The 22960-nt window shown below is 41.1% G+C and overlaps 2 protein-coding genes across 2 annotated transcripts; both read right to left on the reverse strand.

Annotated features, from left to right (window-relative positions):
- Nucleotides 1-1509: 1509 nt before the first annotated feature.
- Nucleotides 1510-16825, reverse strand: tmem65 (transmembrane protein 65). The gene is made up of 7 exons (XM_010865734.5): nucleotides 15401-16825; nucleotides 6741-6785; nucleotides 6154-6221; nucleotides 5892-5946; nucleotides 5569-5611; nucleotides 5271-5376; nucleotides 1510-3763 (listed from the first exon to the last, which is right to left on the reverse strand). Exons 1-7 carry the CDS (start codon nucleotides 15657-15659, stop codon nucleotides 3641-3643), a joined length of 699 nt encoding a protein of 232 aa, XP_010864036.1. The 5' UTR covers nucleotides 15660-16825; the 3' UTR covers nucleotides 1510-3640.
- Nucleotides 16826-18030: 1205 nt separating this feature from the next.
- Nucleotides 18031-21587, reverse strand: rnf139 (ring finger protein 139). Its single transcript, XM_010865733.4, has 2 exons — nucleotides 21248-21587; nucleotides 18031-20495 (listed from the first exon to the last, which is right to left on the reverse strand). Exons 1-2 carry the CDS (start codon nucleotides 21408-21410, stop codon nucleotides 18649-18651), a joined length of 2010 nt encoding a protein of 669 aa, XP_010864035.2. The 5' UTR covers nucleotides 21411-21587; the 3' UTR covers nucleotides 18031-18648.
- Between the last annotated feature and the right edge of the window lie 1373 nt (nucleotides 21588-22960).

Consider the following 22960-nt stretch of genomic DNA (forward strand, 5'->3'; position numbering starts at 1 on the left):
GTCTCAACAGAAATCGAGACTCATCAGACCAGGCAACATTCTTCCAGTCTTCAACTGTCCAATTTTGGTTAGCTCGTGCAAATTGTAGCCTCTTTTTCCCATTTGTAGTGGAGATGAGTGGTACCCGGTGGGGTCTTCTGCTGTTGTAGCCCATCCGCCTCAAGGTTGTGCATGTTGTGGCTTCACAAATGCTTTGCTGCATACCTCGGTTGTAACGAGTGGTTATTTCAGTCAAAGTTGCTCTTCTATCAGCTTGAATCAGTCGGCCCATTCTCCTCTGACCTCTAGCGTCAACAAGGCATTTTCGCCCACAGGACTGCCGCATACTGGATGTTTTTCCCTTTTCACACCATTCTTTGCAAACCCTAGAAATGGTTGTGCGTGAAAATCCCAGTAACTGAGCAGATTGTGAAATACTCAGACCGGCCCATCTGGCACCAACAACCATGCCACGCTCAAAACTGCTTAAATCACCTTTCTTTCGCATTCTGACATTCAGTTTGGAGTTCAGGAGATTGTCTTGACCAGGACCACACCCCTAAATGCATTGAAGCAACTGCCATGTGATTGGTTGATTAGATAATTGCATTAATGAGAAATTGAACAGGTGTTCCTAATAATCCTTTAGGTGAGTGTATTAAGCAATTACAGGCCAAAATCTAACCTCCCGTTCCTCAAAAAAATCCTAGTAAAATCATTTTCCCAACAACTCAACTTTATTTTCCACTATTGTTTTCATTATACAGGTGCTGGTCATATAATTAGAATAACATCAAAAAGTAGATTTATTTCAGTAATTCTATTCAAAAGGTGAAACTTGTATATTATATCCATTCATTACACACAGACTGATTTATTTCAAATTTTTATTTCTTTTAATTGTGATTATAAATTACAACTAATAAAAATCCCAAATTCAGTATTTAATTCATTTTCATTAGTTGTCAGTTATAATCATCAAAATTAAAAGAAATAAACACTTGAAATATATCAGTCCGTGTGGAATGAATGTATACATTATACAAGTTTCACTTTTTGAATGGAATTATTGAAATAAATAAACTAATTATATGACCAGCACCTATATATGCTGCCTCTTGCGAGATGTCATCCAGAACCACAATGTCAATTTTCACTGTTATGCTGATTACACACAGTTGTATATTTCATTTAAACATTCAGATGCCTCAAAACTAGCAACTATGGAAGCATGTGTTTTGGACATAGGACTAAACTTTTTGCTTTAAAACTCAGAAAAAAATCCAGAGGTGCTCATTTTATTTTAATTTTTTTTATTGGCAGATCTAACAATGAACCTCGACGCTTGTATGGTCGCATCCTTAAATAAACAGTGAGAAACATCGGCGTTCCCCTCGACGGCTTGGATGAAGCAGATCACCCCGTCAGCATTTGCACAGCCTACAAGCAGAGGAGTGGAAAGGGATATAGAAGGAATATACACTTCATGTTTTAATAACCTGTTACAATATACAAGAGCACTCAAACCTAGTCATTTTACCCCATTTTTATTCCACGGCAGTCATCAGTGTGCAGAATTATACATTTAATATACAAAACATCTGAACACAGCGACACGGATACATTTTATGTAGCTGTCATTCATGTGGTAGTGAGGAAGGGTGTCAAGTCATACTCCAGTTATAGTTGTCTAATTTGCAGGAGACTCTAGCATGTTCATTCATGGTGATCCATAGAGAAGGAAAGAGATGAGGGGAGATGGACGCCATGATGGGAGAGGACTAAACCATCATGGTGGACCAAGAGCAGAGAAGGTAGTCAGATAGCAACGCCATGGTGGTTCCCACAAAATGTATTTAATGGGAAAAACCGATGACCAAAAGATAATTAAGAACTAAATTAGCATGCCTGAGAGAGAAACTGTTGAGGATGGAGTTATTAATAGAACTCCAATGAAGATACAGGGAGAAAAATAAAGAGCAAAAAATTATTATAATAATCTTAGAGCTAAAATCCTTAGGAACAGTGGCTGACGGTTCGACAGAAGGTTCTGGATTTGAAACAAAGTATTTAGACAAACAGCAAAGAGGACAGACCAGATGAAGCATATGGCCTTTGTCACATTAAAGCAGCTGAAGGCTGCATTGATGCGAAAATGAGTACCCAGCAAACCCCTTAACAAAAGGTACAATCAGCAAGGCAAGAGTGGACATCAGGACGTATAGTAGTGGTGGGATTAACCTGCCCCCTGGTGGACAAAGAATATTGTTTGTCCACCAGAGGGCAGGAGAGGTATATAAAAACTTAGCAACTACTGCAGGAGTGAGATCAAGACTAAATGGCAAAAATGAGAAAATAACTTTCATTTACTTAGACCATAATTATCAACACACTTGTAACACAAAGATGCCTTTTTTCCATTTGTCACACCCATGTCCTTTGCATTTGGCAGTCGTAGATAAAATAATATAGACCATTATGAAAATTCATCTCAGTTTAGGAGAAAGTTCTGCAGTTGGACAACTAGTAAGATTTTCAATCATGCAGTTACGGTTTTGATGAAAAATCAGAAGAGGTAAAAATTAAAAAATCATAAACAAACACCCCAATACAATAAAAGGTGGTCTATCAGAAACAAAATCAATTACTATCCTAAATTCATAATATTGGTAACTGAATAATAGTTGCAGTAACTGCAATTATAGAAACATTATATTGCTTTTCTTTTGTGCACATAAATCTAACCATTTAGAGTATTAAGTGTGTAGTTCTACTCTTTATTGATCAGCTGACATCACTAACCTATTTCTTTCCTTAATTTCTTCAAAACAAAAATAATCATTTCAAAGTGAAATACGTCAACACAAAGGAAAACCACTTGTGCTTGTTTTAAAAACATCAAAGAGACATTTGATCAGAGTGAACGGAAAATAAAGTGAGGCACTTCATGGTATGGACTGGGAAAATTAACTTTGCTAAAATAAATCAAGGCAATGGGAAAATCGATCAACTTTTTGGATAGGCTTCCTAAGACTCAGACATGCAAGGAACGCAAGAGATGATGCCTAGTAAGTGTATCGTGCGTATAGTAGAGATTGTAATTGTAATCATGCCTCTGAAAAACTGGGTTTGAGGTACTGCTAAAAAACCCTTTACATTGTTAAACAAAATCAAAAGTTGAATGGTTAAAACAGCAAACAGCAAGTACAAATAAAACCTTAACAGAAAGATCCATCTTTTGAATATATCCTATATTTTCGAAATTAGTGCAACAACTGACATTTCAAACAGAAATTCCTTCAATCAGAGCCAACTTGAGATACCAGTTGCGAGGTGTTATAAGGCCTAGTGATTCTTATAATTAACCTCCAGACTATGAAACAGAATATCTCAGAGTCAGATATCTGACAGCTGGCATCCGCTGTAAATGCAGCCACGTGGGTTTGCGTCAATGACGTTAACTTCAAAAATGTTTTTTCACTTCTGACATCACTGCATGCGTGATGACCACAGAGTATGTACTATGTCATAATTGCCAGAAAATAACCTTTGCCTCCAACGACTGTGGTGCGGTTTCACCTTATGCAGATCTCAGCTTTAAATCAGTTTGATGATGCTTGACGCTATTAAACCTGAGACCATAGAGACGTTACACATGCTGTTAAGAATCTACAGAGTTGCTTTTTGTTTCCTTTCTCTTGCTCTCCTCCTCCTCCTCATCGCCTAGGAAGAACAAGGGGAACATCCCAAGAATGCATCCAATTGTGACTCCAATGCCTTTTCCCTGCACACAAAACGGGAGAATACTACATGTTAAGACATTTTCCAATGGAAAAATGTTTTTCATATCGGAATATAGCATCTTGCTACAACCTCGTTTCCTAAAAACACTGCGTAAAATATAAACAGAATGCAATGATGTGCAAATCACTTAAAACATATATTTAATTGAAAATAGTACAAAGACAACATATCAAATGTTGAAACCGAGACATGTTGTTTCTTGAAAGTATATGCCCGCTTTGAATTTGATGCCAGCAACACGTTTCAAAAACGTTGGGACAGGGTCAACAAAAGACTAGAAAATGTGTATTCCCTAAAAAACTAAACCTGGTGGAATATCACAACTAATTAGGTCAATAATATGATTGGGTATTTAAAGATTATTCCAGAGAGGATGGGTCTGTCAGAAGTGAGGATGGGGAGGGGTTCACCACTCGGTGAAAGACTGCGCAGGCAAACTTTGCAACAATTTAAGAATAACGTTTCAACGTAAAATTGCCAAGAGTTTGGGGATCTCAACGTCTACTGTACATGATATCAAAAAAATTTTAAAAATCTGAGAATCCAGAGAAATCTTTGTATGCAAGAGACAAGGTAGATGAACAAGATCCAGAACCGCCACTGCCTTCTCTGGGCACAAACTCTTAAGATGTTACATTTTGTGAATCATGTACGCCACGTCCTCTAGACTGAAGAGGAGAAGGATCATCTGACTTCTTATCAGCACACAGTTCAAAAGCCAGCATCCGTGATGGCATGGGGGTGCATTAGTGCACATGGCATGGGTGACTTGCACAATTGTGAAGGCACCATTAATGCTGAACAATATATAGAGGTTTTGGAGCAACATTTGCGGCCATGTAGATTGTCTTTTTCAGGGAGTCCTGCTTATTTCAGCAAGACAATACCAAACCATATATTACACCATGTATTACAACAGTCTGGCTCCATAGTAAAAGAGTCTGGGTGCTAAACTGGCCTGCCTGCAGTCCAGACCGGTCATCCATTGAAAACATTTGGCGCATTAGGAAACGAAAAATACAGCAAAGATGACCACAAACTTTTGAACAGCTGAAATCCTATATCAAACAAGAATGGAAAAACATGTCACTTTCATAACTACAGCAATTGGTCTCCTCAGTTCCCAAACACTTAGAGTATTGTGAAAGGAAGAGGTGATGTAACACCATGGTAAACAGGCCTCGGTCCAACATTTTATGAAACGTGTTGCTGGCAACAAATTCAAATGGGCATGTATTTTCCCCACACAATAAAGTGTCATAGCTTCAACATTTGATATGTTGTCTTTGTACCATTTTCAATTAAATTTACATCATTGCATTTTGTTTTTGTATTTGCATTTTACGCAGCGTCCCAACTCTTTTGGAAACCGGGTTGCATAAAACAAGGATGGATAACCCAGCTAATAACTTCCCTGAGCCCAAACTACAATAATTCATCCAGGAGTAGAGCAGTCCATAGAACCAATCTTTATTTGACCCACTCACCATGTGGGAGCTGACCCTGGTCTGCCACATGTCTACCTGCTTCGGGGTCAGGTCAGGCACCTGCATCCCCAGCCGTGAGGCCAGGGCCTCCACATATCCCGCTAGACTGCCCACAAGACAGACGACATGAGAAACACAGCCAAATTAGTCACGGCAACTTATCAGTGGTTCAATATTACATCCTCCTGAAAAAATAAAATAAAAGCATAGCCCTATTAGCGAGTGACAACGCCGCTGAAGTACTAGCAAGACTGACAGATCAATGATCAGCCTAAATATCAGACAGAGGTCCCCCTACCCCAGTCCAGCAAGGTCTGACACCAGGTTTCCAAGAGCTGCAGCTGTAACAGAAGAGAAGGGACAGGGTCAAAATCTCTTTATTTAAACAAGAAAGAGCTTAAGACATTCTGTTTTACAAGAGACCTGTCCAATGACAGCAAAAGTCCCCCATAAAACATTAAAAGCTGGAAATTGCAATACAATCCATAACACAATATGGGGTAGCGACTGAATTATCATTGTCACACTGGGAAAAAAAATATTGACCCGCTCATGTATGTTGAAAAGCATTCAAAATCAACTAATGATTCATTTTAAGTTTTAGACTACATTGACCCTTACCTGCCATGGTTGATATTCCAAAGGTGACTCCTATGGATAATTCAATCTGGGTTCCCTAAAAGGGAAAAGTGGGAATATTCACATTCACAACTGTTTCTGGCATTAGTTCATCAAAAGGTCTTCACAAAAACAAAATTGCTTCCACCCATTCATCCCAAAAGCCTGTAATAACTGAGAAAATGAAATGTGCAATTGTTAAAAAGCTAATTCAAATTAAACAATACAAATTAACCTAGCCACCTAAAAAAGCCATATCACTTACTGCTGCAATCATGATGGCATTGTCCAAGAATCCAAAACCAATAAAGGGGATCGCATTGTGTAGAAGCACTGCAATCAAGATGGTACACACTATTAAAAAAACATTTTATTATATATAGATGTTTATATCAACTTGACTTTGAGGTTGTCCATCACATGAAAAGGAATGTTCCAGATCAGTGGTGTAAGTGACAGCCAGTAGATCCACCGGTCACGGATTGACACTTTTGTGTGCTTTATCTACCTTATGCTTATGGAGGTGTTTTGACATTCAGGAAAATCCTCATTTTCATACTGCCAGAGAGCTTGGACAAAAGACTAGCTCAGCACAGCTTGAAAGCTAACAGCTGTACGTTAGGGTCAATTGAAGACTTATTTTCAATAGCTGACTCAAACATTTTCCCCTCATTATACAGAATCCATGTGTAAACAAGCTGATGAGACATTTTAGTAAATCTTATCTGTAGGGTATATAATGTGACTATGGAAGCACAGTACCCTTTGATTCCACTGAAAACATTTCAGCTATAAATATCTGTACGGTACAAAAACATTTGGTTGATCCTCATGAGAGAAGAATTATCTTACCGTATTTGATCTGAGCTCGCGTAAGCGGTGAAGTCTCTTGTGTCTCTGAAAGACATGAACATCAAAAACATTAAAATGAATAGCTGCAAAATTATGCACACTGGGGGGAATCTTTCAGGTCCCAATCAGCATTTATGCATCTTCTCCTAACATCCCTGGCACCAAGGTGTAAACTTCCAGCACAAATATAAACAATGTTTTTAACTGCATAATGTTGCTTGAACTACTTTAGAATGCACAATATAAACCGCTTTCTTCTTGCAAACATTGCCACAGAAAGGTTATGAACACAACCTTGAGGCAAAACACATGACTTATCATACACAGGTCGCAACTACAAACAACATCTGAATTATAATGCTTGTATGAATACTGTGTTTAGGTCATTGCAAATGACCTGTTGTATAACTAAAAACCACAAACTTCAACCAGTAAAAACATTGAGCTTTAAGCAGCTATTACTATAGCCTGAAAATGAGTGTTAGTAGAAGTGGTAGGTGTAATAGCAGAAGCAAAAGTTGTACCAGTGTAGTAGGCTAGTAGTTACATGAGTAGGTGTACCTGCAATGATAGTAGTATGTTTAGTGACAGTAGCAGTAGATGCAGTAGTAGGTATAGCTGAAGTAGGTCTAGTAGTGTTCGCAGCAGGTGTGGAAATACTAGCAGTAGCATAATGCAGATATTTTTGGCAGTTCCAGAGCAGAACCAACTAAATAATTCACTAAGTAATTTCACAAAAGAAAAATTCCACAAAATTAAAGACATTAAATTAGAAAACAAGAAAGTTAAGATTTTTTTATTGTCTGAATTAGACTGTGCAGCTTGAGTCCAGACATTTGCGTGGTTACAAGCAACATTTCACATCCCAATAGGGACAGGGGCTTGAATTGTCCCTCATTTAATTATTTTCAAGTTCTTTGGGTGGAAGCATTTTTTGTAGTGTATAATTCAAAAACCATATCCTAGCACAGCAATAAACAGAAAGTGACTGTGGTTTGGAAAAGTCAAGGACACCCGAGACAGTTGGGGCCTATTTCTGTAGAAGAAACCAAAGACAGAGGACTGGGTTGCTTTAACGGGACCCTCTCCCAGGCTTCCCTACGCAGGCCGGAGGAATTCAATGACTAAGAGCTAAACACTGAACCTTACTGCCAGTGTCCAACAAATCAAATCCCTGGTTAGGGTGGAGCTCTAGAAATGATTGCTAGATTAGTACCATAGGTGCAACAGTGTGTAGGATGGCAGTGACATTCCAGATTAAAATGTTTAACCTCTCAGTAAGGGGAGGGTTTTTGAAAAGATAATTCAATAAACATTTTGCTGGAAGTCAGCAAAGCATTAACCCATTATAAGAAATATAACATTCTCCAGACCCAGGTAGACAGGAAACTTCCTTTGTAGCTATGGCTACACAAAATCCCTTTAATGTAGATTTAATTGAATAAAGTAATTAAATAATGGATTACAACAGCAGGCCAATCTGGTCAGGAGTGCACAGTTGGTCATTACAAAAATGAGGGGGATACGGTCACATTCAACTGGCCAATATCCTCCAACAACACAACATTCTTAAAATGACTTCACCTCACCTCAGACATATCACATATCACATTCTTGAAACAAAATTAGGTTTGTGTGCAACAGGTTGTTTGGGGACAGGGATACACTGCTGTTTCTCTGGAATAGAATTCAATGTCATTTTGTCTTCTAAACCAAGGATGCAAGGAGGGACATTTCAGAGAGAAGAAAATATCAGGTGGATGGTCTTATGACTGTTTAAGTCCTAACCAGAAGACATGGGCTTGAAGATAAACAGGAAATGTACAGAAGCTCTTTTCCAGCAGTGAAACTCAAATAGGTTGGGAAAAACTACAGCCCGACAGATATGGGATTCTTGTACCCGATACTGATTTTAAGTGGGAAATATTTGCCGATACCAATAATATCTGCAGATATCAGTAGAAAGAGTTGACCTTCCCATCACTAGTCTCCCAATAAGGGAGATAGGCTATACTAGAAATCCAAATCATTGTTTTATTACAAATAGAATAAAACAAATGTAATAAGACATTTTATTTACAGCTCTGCTACAATGACAGTATGCTCCTATTATTTATAAAATGTTATTTGATAAAAAGGAAAAACTTATTTCAACCTTCTCCAAGGTAAATGGTTTAGCCAAACCTGCGGTGCTCTCTTATTGCGTTCACTACGTTTCAAGGGAGCTAACGTTAGTCAGCTAGGTACAGTAAATGTCAATGAAATGGTGAAATGCAAGTGTTGACTTTTTGAAAACCACAAGTTCTGTAAAATATTTTCATGCCAGAGCTGGATTAGTTAACACTACAGGCACTTAACTTAAAAGTCAAATTCAGAAACAATATAGCTTCAGTAGCTAACTACAGAAGCGTAGTTAGCCTACTCAGTAACTAACTACAGAAGCGTAGTTAGCCTACTCAGTAACTGAGTTAGGCCATACCGGCTATCTAGATTAATTGTAAAAACTTTATGCAACGCTAAACTTTGTGTGCAATTTTTGGGACTTTTACACCGGAAAGCTGTTTTTCAACTCACCTTTATATACAGCTTGTTTTCTCTACAGTCTCACTGCTTTAAAGTTTAGATGTCCTCTTGTAGTGCTCAAACTTGTATCCAGTGAAAGAACGCCCTCTTCCGGACAGAAAGTGATGAGTTGCAAGCAAATACATCGGTCTCTTATCGGTGAAAATATCACAGATACAAATATATCGGTAAACTACTAATACTTACTGATAATATCGGACAACCTATATATTGGTCGGGCTCTAGTATAAACTAATGAAACAAAGCCATGTGTAACATCAAAGGTTTACTGGCGTCAAAAAATTATTGTATGGCCAAGCTGGGATAAAATACTTGGTTGATAATTAGAATGGACAAATATCTTACAACTTTGATTTAAAAAAGTGATTTCAGTAGAACTAGTGTAACTTAAATGCCATATAACTGTGTAGCCATATATTAACTGCTGGCACTAAATTACCTTTTAGAAACACTGGCACAGCAGACAGCAGCAGTGTTGCGAAGACAAGTTGTTTGTTTCCCCCTCAGTGCTTAGCTGGAGTGGTCCATCTGAAACAGCCAAATGACAGAGCTGTCTGTGGTTGTTGAATGCACCATCTGCCTGCTGTCTCAGTTCTGAGGAACTGGCTCCCACAACCCAAAACCATCAGAAAACAGGAAGAGAGTACCTGATGTCAGGACGCAATTGGACAGGCGCTGGTCTATTCTGAGGGCCAATTTATTAGAAAAAGTAGCCATGGGAATTATTTTCAGAACTAATGACATGGAAATACGCCATCAAGTCACATTTTTAAATAGTCATTTGCACAGGATACATGAGCAAACCATCATCATCATCATCATCATCATCTTCTTCTTCCGCTTATCCGGGGCCGGGTCGCGGGGGCAGCAGTCTAAGCAGAGATGCCCAGACTTCCCTCTCCCTAGACACTTCCTCCAGCTCTTCCGGGGGGACACCGAGGCATTCCCAAGCCAGCCGGGAGACATAGTCCCACCAGCATGTCCTAGGTCTTCCCCGAGGTCTCCTCCCGGTGGGACGGGACCGGAACACCTTCCCAGGAAGGCGTTCCGGAAGCATCCAAAACAGATGCCCAAGCCACCTCAGCTGACCCCTCTCGATGTGGAGGAGCAGCGGCTCTACTCTGAGCTCCTCCCGGGTGACCGAGCTTCTCACCCTAAGGGATCGCCCAGCCACCCGGCGGAGAAAGCTCATTTCCGCCGCCTGTATCCGGGATCTTGTCCTTTCGGTCATGACCCAAAGCTCATGACCATAGGTGAGAGTAGGAACGTAGATTGACCGGTAAATCGAGAGCTTCGCATTACAGCTCAGCTCTTTCTTCACCACGATAGACAGATACATCGACCGCATTACTGCAGAAGCTGCACCGATCCGTCTCTCAAACCACACAAACAAAATGTAATTGCATGCACCATGCTTCTATGCTTTGTTCACTGATGTCAAAGAGACCGTGAAATTACTGCAGAAATATGTCCATAACTCAGGACTGTTATTTGCAGTTCGCAGAGTCAATATTACAGCTACACACACCTTGTCTTTACATTTTGTTTCCTTAAATATGTACATTTAAAAAGTGATTCAGATTCTCCTCATAACCAAAACAGAAACTTGTTTGAATACCAAATTATGTAGCGTCTTCACCTCAGAGTTAACGCTTTGCAGAACACCGGTCAGTCTTAACAGCGGTAAAATGATTTTTCAGTAATATTCTACCAACTCTGCACAACTCTTAGGTAAACAAACTGGGAATCCATTTCATTATTTAAATTACTCAAGCTTAATATATCTTTGGGAATTGTGCACAGTGCGTAACATTCAAACCTGAAGGGCATATAAGGTAACTACGGCCAGCTCGGAGTTCAAATTTGGAATACAAAGTCACAGAATGGGCATCCTGATAGCAATGCTAATTTCTACAGAATGTGTACTCTTGGTACAAACCCGCTCCAGAGCAGGTTAAATGGAGCAGCTAACTCCACGTACCCTAAAATAAATGAGTCAGGTGAGACCCAACCTCTTGCATAATCATCCTATGGAGACACAGTGGTCCATGTCGATGTACCATTAGCAGCTTGAGACAGACAGGCGGATCATAACCCATCCTTTTAGGATCGCTGAATCATAGGCTAGAATGTGAAGAGAACTACAAACATTTAAAAAATTGGTATATTTAGCTTGCTAAGTCGTTTTGATTTTGCTAACTTTAAACGAGAGGGAAGCCCATGTGTGATTCATGAAATCTATTCTCATGAACCACATTTTTCATGCCCCATAACCACAGGAAATAATCAAATTGCTCACATATGGGGCCCCTCAATGGAGTTGGTGAACGTGTTCCACTCTGTGCATGTGCTTGGAGGAAATGTCTCGATCTTTGACCCTCACACTGTTAGACAACACGAAATTGGCAGGGGAGAAAAACAGTGGAGAAATATGGGTAGAAGATGAAACTGTGCACTGCTCTTAACCTTGCTGACCAACATGCAAGAAAAAATGCACATTTGTTGCCTTTGGCTTTGAAATGCTTCTAAGATTTTGTGCTCAATTCCCCCCTTCAACGACTGACAAGGATGTCGGTGTTGAAAACGACATTTAGCAGTTCCTTGGGAAATAAACAGAAGGCTGCCTTGACACTTGAAATATTCGGTGGTGGAGCCCATCTGTTACACATGCCCCAAAAGAACATGGTTGGCATTTGAGAGGGTCTGGATTAGGCTCTGGAAAAGGTCAGTGTTCCTAAACTTCTCATGGGATTTAAGTTGAAACAAAATGTGTAAGAAGATGTAGGCTACTAGTCAAATAACCAGTGTATAGGGCACATTTGACTTCCAGTAAAAAAGATTGTGTACGATCTAGCATGCCATTTCAAAACAAATTGATGCACGTTTTTTTTTTAAGTAACAATCAGCTTGTTTTTGTTGAAGGACAACGTGGTCAAAAAGCCTACAGCTGTACATGAATTTAGCGTCTTTCCTGATCAATTGTATTCAGTGTTATAACATTGGACAGTTTTGTATCGACAGAGCAATATCTTTTTGACTATTGTCAACCACAACCCAGATTGATGTAACATTTATACTTAAAATGGGCAGAACTCTGCAGTACATGGCCCAGCTCAACCAAACGAGCGTATTAAACATGTTGATTAATCTTAATAAACTAAGAAATGCATGAGAGTCATAATGTCACATGAGCAAGACCCATGACAGTGAGCCTGTACCAAAGCTGCATATTAGAGACAGAACAGATCAGCTTAATTGGGCTCAGTGGGAGGGAAAGTGAAAGAGATGAACGCTTAAACCAGAGAAAAGAACAGAGTACCATATAAAGAGAAAGAGAACAGGGGTGTGGCATCCACATAGGATTGAAAAGTCTGATTTTTAAAGTAAGCTACAGAGTATGGTGCAGTATAGGTTTGAATGAGAAGACCGCTCCAGGGACAACATAGAAAGGCTATGCCAAATGCTGACAATGCAGCACCAGACACAAACAGTATTTGCAATGGACGGCTCACAACCACACCAGCATGTTCCAAAATACTTGAGACATCACACAAAACACAATTTAACTTTTACAACACATTTACTCCATTTAAAAATGTTACTCTACAGCCTAAACCAATGCGAGTCCAGTATATAACACCCACAACTTTAAAGCTAAAGAAATATACAGTTGCTGCCCAAATAAAAATACTGTAAAATGCATTTCACATTTTCCTTATATCCACAAAGACATCCAGACTCGACCAAATCTAAATCAGCAAGCCCCCTACTGTTTGTTTTGGTTAAGATTATGTGGTCTGCTACAAATTATAAAGAAACTATGCTGCCTTTACGTTGGTTTAGGCAACAGAGAAGGGCATTAAATAAGGAAAATGCTTTCTTGACAACAGGACTAATCAACAGTGTTTTTCTGGTTGATGTCAGATCTATTTTAAAAGCTGTTGGTATGCTCCTGAGCGCCATTTCCCTTTTCATGTGTTGTTGCACAAGTGGGGTTTATAGCTTAGCCAAGTTTGCTCCCTGAGACATCAGCCCAAATCTTTTGAAGGACTGGTGAAACAATCAAAGTTGACAGCCCACGTAATATTGAATGTTTCACCAAAAGCAAGCTAAGCAACTGATGTTGATTTGCTAGGCCTCACAAGCTTAAAAAAAAGCCAACAGCTGCCTCCCCCTGCAAGTGGCTGCAGTGCACACTGCTGTTCAAAACTACCTATTGACTAGACAGAGGCAGACGCCGAGGCAGACGCCGAGGCAGACGCCGAGGCAGACGCCGAGGCAGACGCCGAGGCAGACGCCGAGGCAGACGCCTTTAATAATAGTTGACGAAGTGCTAAAATGTGTTGTCAACTTCCAAATAGGTGTCCAATGATAAATAATTGGATTGTACCCTAATTGAAGTAGCGGTTTAGTAGGATCATGATTTTGCATACCATTGCATGAATGACTGCCTGACAATTTATTACTATATAAATATATTATATACAATCAAATTATCAATTACATAGAAACTAGTTGCTATGAATAAAGGTGCCATCAGTTGTCTTCTTATGAATTACTTGTTTGTCACTGAGTCAGCGTTGCTGATGCAAAGTAGGTCCTTCATTACCAAACACCAATAACTAAATTAGGATACAATTATGAGTCATTAGCAAACTGTTAGTTTAACATTAAACTGTTGGTTACTTTAAAACTAACCTTCATATGGGTGATCACAGGTATGTGAATATTTGATCTGTTTACATGTCAGATATATCACATGACTTGTGAAACGCTGTTGCTATCAAACATTGTCTACTTAATCAACTGAGTCAGTGTACTGGTGAAGGGATGAATCAAACAGGCCGATAGATGGAATCAACTGAGTCAGTGTACTGGTGAAGGGATGAATCAAACAGGCCGATAGATGGAATCAACTGAGTCAGTGTACTGGTGAAGGGATGAATCTAATAGACGGAATCAACTGAGTCAGTGTACTGGTGAAGGGATGAATCTAATAGATGGAATCAACTGAGTCAGTGTACTGGTGAAGGGATAGATCAAATAGACGGAATCAACTGAGTCAGTGTACTGGTGAAGGGATAGATCTAATAGGCCCATAGATGGAAGGTTGGCAAAGTGATTTCATGCTCCCTTGTAAAAATATTTTAAAATTAAAAAGATATACAGTAGTTTATTCAGATACATGGTGTGGCTGCTGTATTTGTAGTCTCTCTTGATCCACTTAAAATGGAGGTATTTGGTATCTTATTTTAAAATACATTTTAATGTATCTTTGCCCTTCATTGTACACAGCACAGTCCCACACCCTCAAGCATCCTCGTTCACCCCCAGCTCAGTGAGTAGCCCATCCTTTTCAGTTATTTCTGTACCAACCAGGTGTGTGCTTAGTCTAGTAATTGTTAGTGATGAGCTTGTTAGCAAACATGTCTAGGTAAACATTGCTGTTATCAAACCAAAATGAAAAGCTGTGTTCTAGAGGTTCATAACAGAGACTTTACTTCCTAAGCCAACTCGAATGTCGCATGCCAACCTGGGTCCTCTCAAAATACTGCCATCCATTCCAGACTGACTGCACCACGGCCCTTTGGGAACGATATTCTTGTGTCTTTATATTTTTCTTCCATTGACTTTATGAAAGTCATTATGAAAACAGCAAGTAAGAATATCATTAAATGGCTTATGCTTTGAGTAGCTCATGTTCATATGACAAAACCTGCCCAATAGGATCTTGCTAGCTCCCGCTTTTGCTCAGCTAAACCACCCTTCTGCCCACTCGACTTTATAAGCATACCACTGGAAATGACATCTAGTGGGCCATCTTAGCTTGGTTAGAAGGAAAGTGTGTTAAACCACCCTAGCAGCACTGGTAGAATAAGAACACCCGGCCTCCTCCCAGGTGTCATAACCCCCAGAGCAACACACCCAAACAATTATTTGGGAACTTGAGGCCCAATTATCCCCAAGCCCCCATCAGTTAAACACGTATGATATAAAAACATATCGTAACCATCAGCATAGGGACAATGTTTACATTGAGTTCGGCAAGAGTGCTAACACGTGTACCTATAGCTTACCTTGAGCTATGGCCATGGACTCAAAGCTTTGCAGTTCTCTGAGTAAACATGTTCTTTCTTTGGCGTGGAGGCTGTAGATAAATTCTTTAGCTCTTTGGGGTGAGTTAAGGGGCTCCCGCGGCTCGTTGCGTACATGCGTACCCAGCAAACAGCGCCGCACGTGGAACACATTGACAGTCTTTTCCACCGTGAAACTTTCGGCCAGTGCTCTGGTTGAGACGGTTGGCCGCAGAACTCTCCGAAGACAGAGCTTGAACATCGTGGCAAAATGGGAGCAATAATGACTTCGACCAAATAAAAACGCGAATATCAGAAAAACATTTATATTAGATCGCTGGGTTATTCACTGGTTTCATGCTATCTAATAAAAAAAAAAATATGACGTTATAACCCGGCGGTTCGAACCCGGAATGTCGATTTGGCACAGTCACTAGTGTTTTCGTAAGTACTGTACAGTAACTACTGTTGTCTAGAAGCCAACATCGCCAAGTGTGACCATCACAAGACACAAGCCAGCTTAATACGGCAGTCAGTATTCCTGCTAACGTTAACGACAACGTAAAATAGCTTAGTTACTTTTTCTCATGGAACTAGCTAGCTAAGTCGAACGTCCTCATTAAAGGCATTTGGGGAAATAAACGCTCAGGCTAGTATCATCATGTAGAAACTAGTTATACTATAATGCATTTCAACAAAAACAATATCGCTATATTAGATTGGCTATATAAATTGTTGCATGAATGGAACAGCTCACGAAAAAAACACAGCATTGTACCAACCCGCACGCGAACCACAAGTTCACTTCGAGTCACGGACCAGAAATCAAATATTTTCCTTTCAGCTTCGATTTAGCAGTTGTACTGTAACCGTCCATATCCAATGACCCAAAAAAACAGTTCAATGTCATGAGGTGATTCGTCGACTTCAGGAAGCGTTCATTGATTACTTCGACTTGCTACCATGTCGTTTTTTTTCTCCATAGGTAAGCTCATTATGCCGGTTAGTCAAATTGTTCCTCAATCTTCAGGTTTTACTAACTTTATATTCCGCAACCGACATTTCACTGACAATGTGTGTTCTATTATATCGTCCCACTGTCTAGCTACCGATCCAAAGACGTCGTTTTGAGTTTGACCATCAGTGAGCTCCGCCTCAAATGGTAAACCACATTTCCCAAAATGCAACACGTAAGGGTGCGGACACATGCGCGTCCACATAAATTGCATTCAAAATAGTTGGATATCAAAAAGATCCCTAAGTTGATAACCTCTGTTCCTCTCTTGTTTGTACAGCAAATGTTGATGTGTGGTATAATAAACCACAGCTAATGGCTGTGGCCTGGATACAGTCCTCAAACGTGGTATATCGGCTATATACCACAACCTCCCGAGTCGCTTTGCTGCCATTACAAACCTCCAACCACCGCAACAATTAAATGTTGTCTCACGTACCCAGGCGTTCTCCCAATAAAAATTCAGGGGTCCAAAACCAGGTATATAACTGCTCTTATGTTGCCATCTTGTGGTATAAACAGGATGTTCTACTAAAATGTATTGCAGCAGATGGGATTGCTGGACCAAACTTAATGACTCATTGGGTTTTGCGGATTAAGATTAAACCCTGACCTGGACAAAAAAATCTACTCTAACGGATGTTTTCCATTGAGCTTGCTTTTTTAGTCAAGAACTAGGCTCAATCTGTGTTTGCGAAACTTGACCATTAATTATTACATCAGGTCAGGCAACAGTGGCATGTAACACTGTACATGAGCTGTCATCTAGGTATGTATTTTTCCTGGTCAGTATCCTTTTCAGTAGCTCAAAGCATACGCCCTGTGATAAAAATGTGTATTTACTATTGCTTAAACATCAGCATATTACCATGTCATGTGAGAAATGGTAATTGACACTACAAGCCATATGTTGAATAAAACTTCATTTAAATCTACTCTACCAGTTGTCCATCCTGTTTGTCCTTAGGCCGATAGGAAGTGGAGATTAAATGTCCACAGCACCAAACATTAACAAACAGCCAAAACAAAGTTATCTTCCAATCAGAAGGAACAAAGGCTAATTTCACAGGATCTCACAAAATAGAAATCAAAACATAAGCATACTGACCACCATTTGGAAATTAGGGTTAACAGACACTCCCCATGAAATTTGTTCTCAGACTACCTCCTACTTAATGACAAAAATCAGCACAGAACAGGTAGATGTTCAAATTAAGTTTATTCAAGATTCTGACTTGTGATGGGACGGTGATTGTTGTATGTTTCAGATGAGATTGAATCCTATTTTCACTACAGTGTTATGATATTCTTAGGGACCAACCAATATTAAATAATTTTATTTACATAAATAAATATTTAATATTTTTTAAACAAAATTAACTGATTTTCTTTTCTGTAAAAAGCAAACAACTAAGTCAGTAATCAGAAAATAAGTCCTTCATTACTGAAACAAACTGAAAGTACAGCTTTTCAATAATATTAGATGTTTCAATATACTACAGCATTTAAAATAATTGTAATCTTTAGTTGGAAGCTGTTGCCTTAAAAAAAAGATAAGTTGTGCTTAGAGAAGTGCATTGATACAAATGTAAAATTAAGTGCCTTTTGAAACTGCAAGTATGGATAAGCATGATTTTGGTTAATTATTTGATCGCTGTATGAAAAATGTACAGTTCACTAAGCAATAGCAAAAGTTGCAGTTTCACTTTCCAGGTAAGACTTTTTGAAGTCAAGTAAAAGTAGCGTCTCTCAAAACACTTGAATACAACCTTCTCTTTTCTAGAGGAAAGTGTATTTTTATTACATGTACAATAACGTACACAATTTAAGCAAGGTCACACAACAGACCAGTAGTAATAAGAGGTATATCTGTGATTACAGTAGCACGTCACGTTTTAATCAAACCTCTCTTCTTGGTGCAGAGCTCTCGGGTAGAGGCCCTTTCAGCTTCCTGCTTACCTTTGTTAAAACAGCAAACACACCCGACCAACGGCATCCCAACAAAACAGGAGGAATGCGGGTCTCTCCCACTGAATTGCACCTCTCGGGACACCCAACCACCTACTGTAGGCACACGCAATCATAGCAGTTCCACCATGGCGAGCCCTTAGAAGACTTATCCCCAAGACAAACAAAAAAGGAAACAAATCTAAAAAGAGAAAACAACTGGCATCCCTGATGTTGAAAATATTAAGATGTTTTTAACAAATATATATTAGATTTCTCTAAACCCTGATCAATCCCCGTTAGAGTCTGTGTCATCATTAATGTAGTCCTCCTCTACAGGCATACCGCCGTTCAGTCCCGCCCACTCGTCCTCGTCATACTCAATACTGTCGTTATCCTCCAGCAGTTCATTCTCAGGTTCCGGCCCGGCGGCAGCGGCCTCTGCCCCATCAGGCTCCATGAACGGGCCCGGTTCCTCGCCGGGCGCAACGTAGCCATTGTTGTTGGAGAACGGCGTCCTATCCCGGGCCTCTTCCTCAATGTAAACCTTCTGGTGGCACATGGGACACGTGTCCTGGATGTAGAGCCACTTGCGGAGGCAGAGCGTGTGGAAGTAGTGGTGGCATGGAGTGATGCGCGCCGACGCGGTGAACTCCTGGTAACAGATCGCGCAGACGTCCTCGATGTCGCGCAGCTCACTTCCCTTCACCTCCGGCAGGGAGTTGATCTTCTTGACGGCCGTGCGGCGGTTGATGAAGGTCTTCCACCCGTTCTTGGCCTGCAGGTAGATGTTGAAGTAGGCATGGAGGCACATCATGCAGGCGCGAATCTTGCTGCCCGACTCGAACATCATGGTGTAGGCGCCGTTGCCGAACATGATGACGCCGAAGACAAACTCGATGACGTTGCCCGTGGAGCGGACGTAGTACACATAGTCGTCCAGCTTCTCCCACAGCACGTTGTAGTAGCCGTCCACCATGAAGAGGGCGTAGACGGTCAGCGACACCACCACTTTGAGGCAGAGCTCCACGCAGAAGGCGGTGACGGCGAACAGCCAGGTATTTAGGTCATAGAGGTGCCACAGGGAGTAGCTGAGGACCACGGGCAACACGAAGAGGCCCGCCGACACCAGCAGGACCGGGCAGTGGCGGCGGAACGACGAGACGTGCGAGGCGCTCAGCGACATGAGCACCGGGTCCGTCATGCCGTGGATAAAGTGCAGGATGGCGGTGAGCAGAAGGCACATGTTGCGGCTAAGCCGCACCAGCCGCTCCTCAGGGTTGAGGCCGCTCAGGCCCGTCTGCAGGGCCAGGATGAAGAAGAGGACTGGCGCCACGAAGCCCAGACGCTTGTCCTCCTCCTCCGTGGAGCCGATGAAGGCCAGGATGCTGAGGCCCAGGTAGTGGGCGAGGGAGGAGATGACGGCGCTCATGCCCAAAACCGTCAGCGTGGAGTCGCAGCCGCTAATGATGAGGTTGCTGAACAGGTCCCAGAAGACGTCCCGCGTCAGGAAGCTGGGGTCGCCGCTCTCGTGCCTCACCACCTTCACCACATAGGCCAGGATGACGGCCTGGGCCGCCATTCGCGTGAGCCAGAAGACACGGAGCACGTCCGGGAAGCGGATCCTCTTCCAGGTGTCCTCCACCAGCATCTGCAGGCCGTAGATGCGGTACATGTGACGCACCAGCAGGTAGACGTAGCGGCAGGAGTAATAGAACCACTTCAGCTTCAAGGCCAGGCACATGACCGTGTTAAAAGCCAGCGTCAGGCCCGAGGCCACTGCCACAAGCTGCCGGACGTCCACAGGAAGCTCCAGGACGAGCCCCCACAGCGGAATCATGATGTCCACAACGACCAGAGCAGCGAACACGGACTGAACATTTAGAAGCACAACGTAGCCCATGCCGAAAAGTAGTTGCACCACGGCCATGCCCAGCCACAGGGTGGGTCCATTTCGCGGAACTAGTCGGAAGCCCAGTGCTGCTTTGTAGTAGGCGCTGTAGAAGTCTATGTGAGATGTAGCGTAGTAGTTGATAAGAACCGCCGCTGCTCCCAGGAGCACAGCAAAGAACAATGTGTAGAACTTGAACAGAGCTTTCTGTGACAACACCAGGATCACACTTGAGACCATAATACCTGAAACAAATTAAAACCAGTGTTAGAACAAAGAAAGGCAAGTTAAACAATTTCTGATATGCATGCCAACACAGTTTACAGTGCAAACTGCTTGATTAGGTTTAGGACTACTGTTAGCAGATATGAATCCATCGACCCTGTTTTACTTTAAACATGTCTGGAAAACATTGGTGCATGGTTTTAAACATGTTTGCAGACAAGTATGGTCGCTTTCAGTTTAGGCAACGTTGGCTATAATATGACAAGGGTCATGCAAACAAAGTGTTGGACTTGAGGGCAGTATGCTTCAAAAGGTAGCCAACAACAAACATTGAGGTCGGCAAACTAGTGAACGATCTATGTTTGCAGGCGACCGTGTTGATAGATCACACTGTCAGGTTATGCCCATATTTCATACTAGTACTAACGTTACTTGGTGCGAGGTGCGCAAACAATTGGTTGACATTTTTTCAGATAGTCAGGCATATTTCCAAAATATTCACTAAACGTCAAATCGCTGATTAACGATAATAGGCAACCTGGAAGGATAAGGACTGTGTAATGTTATTATCTAACGGGCTAAATCGGCTTAGAAAGAGTAGACTAAAACTAAAAGAGGCCCTTCGTCGTTGACAGGAGACGCGGCTCAGTCACACCAGCCGCGTGGAGAGGTGCTAACTAGGTACTGACATTAGCTAGGTTAGCAAGCTAACTGTCAGAGAGTGAATGGTTCGCCTAAACTATTAGTAGTGAGAAACAAATAATGATCATACCCATGACTCGGAGTAAAATCTTCCCCGCTGTTCCGGCCCATCCTGATCCAGGAACATAGTAAGAGTTAAAAATGGCGTCGATAATAAAGATGCAAGGTACGCGAAGTGCCACATCCAACACCGTCATGGCGTGTTGGCCGATTCGGGCGTGAGCCGACGCCATGGCTTCGGACCTAGGTCCCGGAGCATCCGACGACTCCGATTTATGGGTTAAGAACACCCAGGTTCTGTATTCTTTCGGTTTCAACTTCCCACACGTTATTTAACAGGGTCCCAACAATCCGCCATCTTCGCTGCCCTCCTGTTGCTATGCAAAGAACGCGGAAGTTACTACAGTCTTTGATCCCGTCATTAGCCAGTTATAAACTCCGCCCACTTCCACAATTTCTGCCCTTAGAATGTGATTTTCTTAACATGCTTATCTTAAACCACACATTAACGTGTGTTAATGCAAAACCCCAACCTAAGGACGTTTTTGTTATTCAAATTATTTCTATATTGACAATTTTACGTCGATTATATCTGAACGGAGACATCGTTTATACATTTCCCGAATGGCCACATGACATTGCCATACTTTTAGTGGGACAGCTTGATGAACCCATTTTGGGAATGGTCACTCTTTCCCGACGGGATTAATCCACTAACATCTTTGCGTAAAATAGGGGACCTGTAGGCTACTGAATAGATTACCTACCCTTTACGGATCACAATTAAATTCGAATGTAATAATCTATTTTAAGAATACAAAAGGGCTATGGTATTTAATGTAGATACAGAATAGTACTTTAAATACAGTGCACATGTATATATATACAATAACAATTAACTGTGGTTTTACATTATAATATGTTTGTATTGTATATACATACTAATATTATAATTGAATTACATTTTAAAAATGCCGATTTTAGTAACAGTACGAAAAAATAAAATTAACTTTTATACACTATTACTGATGCATGAAACATTTTTTCCACCTCCTTCATATCAGTTGTCTTTTTTGTGAAACAAGTTGAAAATGCAAATGTTAACTGGCTTGACTTTTCTGAACTGGTCCCAGGTAAGATGGGAGACCAATTGGGTCATCAGATAGAACCAGAAGTCACATCTATTAACACTACTATTGTGCACAAGTCTCTGATAAGTTTACTAAAACAAAGCCTCTCAACAATCCTAACCTGGTTTTGTATACAGATAATTCCCCATTGTGGAGGGGGGAGAGAAAAGCAGAGTGGGCAGTCAATGGAGACGGTAGTCAATGGTCCCGGGAACTCTCCCTGCTGGGACCCAAGCCCACTTTGGGAACATACTATGCTTACGGAAGCTTGCAATTATGCCAGTAGGAAAACTAGCAACGCTACTAACATTTGGAAGAGTTGGATATTCCTGGAAGAATTGGGATTACCAGTAAAGAATTTGAAAGAGATACACGCTCTGCTAGAAGCAGTGCAGATGCCCACAAGGGTTGCAATCATCAAAACAAAAGTACATGGGAAAATACTGAGGACATATTTGCAGCACATCAAAGACATTTATGTTTCCGCAGCAAGAACTTAGGTTTGGGAGCAGATGGCCTTTAATGCAAATTGAAGAAGGATGGTATATGGACACATTGGCAGAGAGTGGTGGCCCTGGTTGCTGTTTATTATATTATAGATCATATCAATTGTCACTTCACTGTTTAGATTTAGCTTGAATTTGAATATCATT

Source organism: Esox lucius, chromosome 10 (genome assembly GCF_011004845.1).
Source record: "Esox lucius isolate fEsoLuc1 chromosome 10, fEsoLuc1.pri, whole genome shotgun sequence".
Classification (NCBI taxonomy): domain Eukaryota; kingdom Metazoa; phylum Chordata; class Actinopteri; order Esociformes; family Esocidae; genus Esox; species Esox lucius.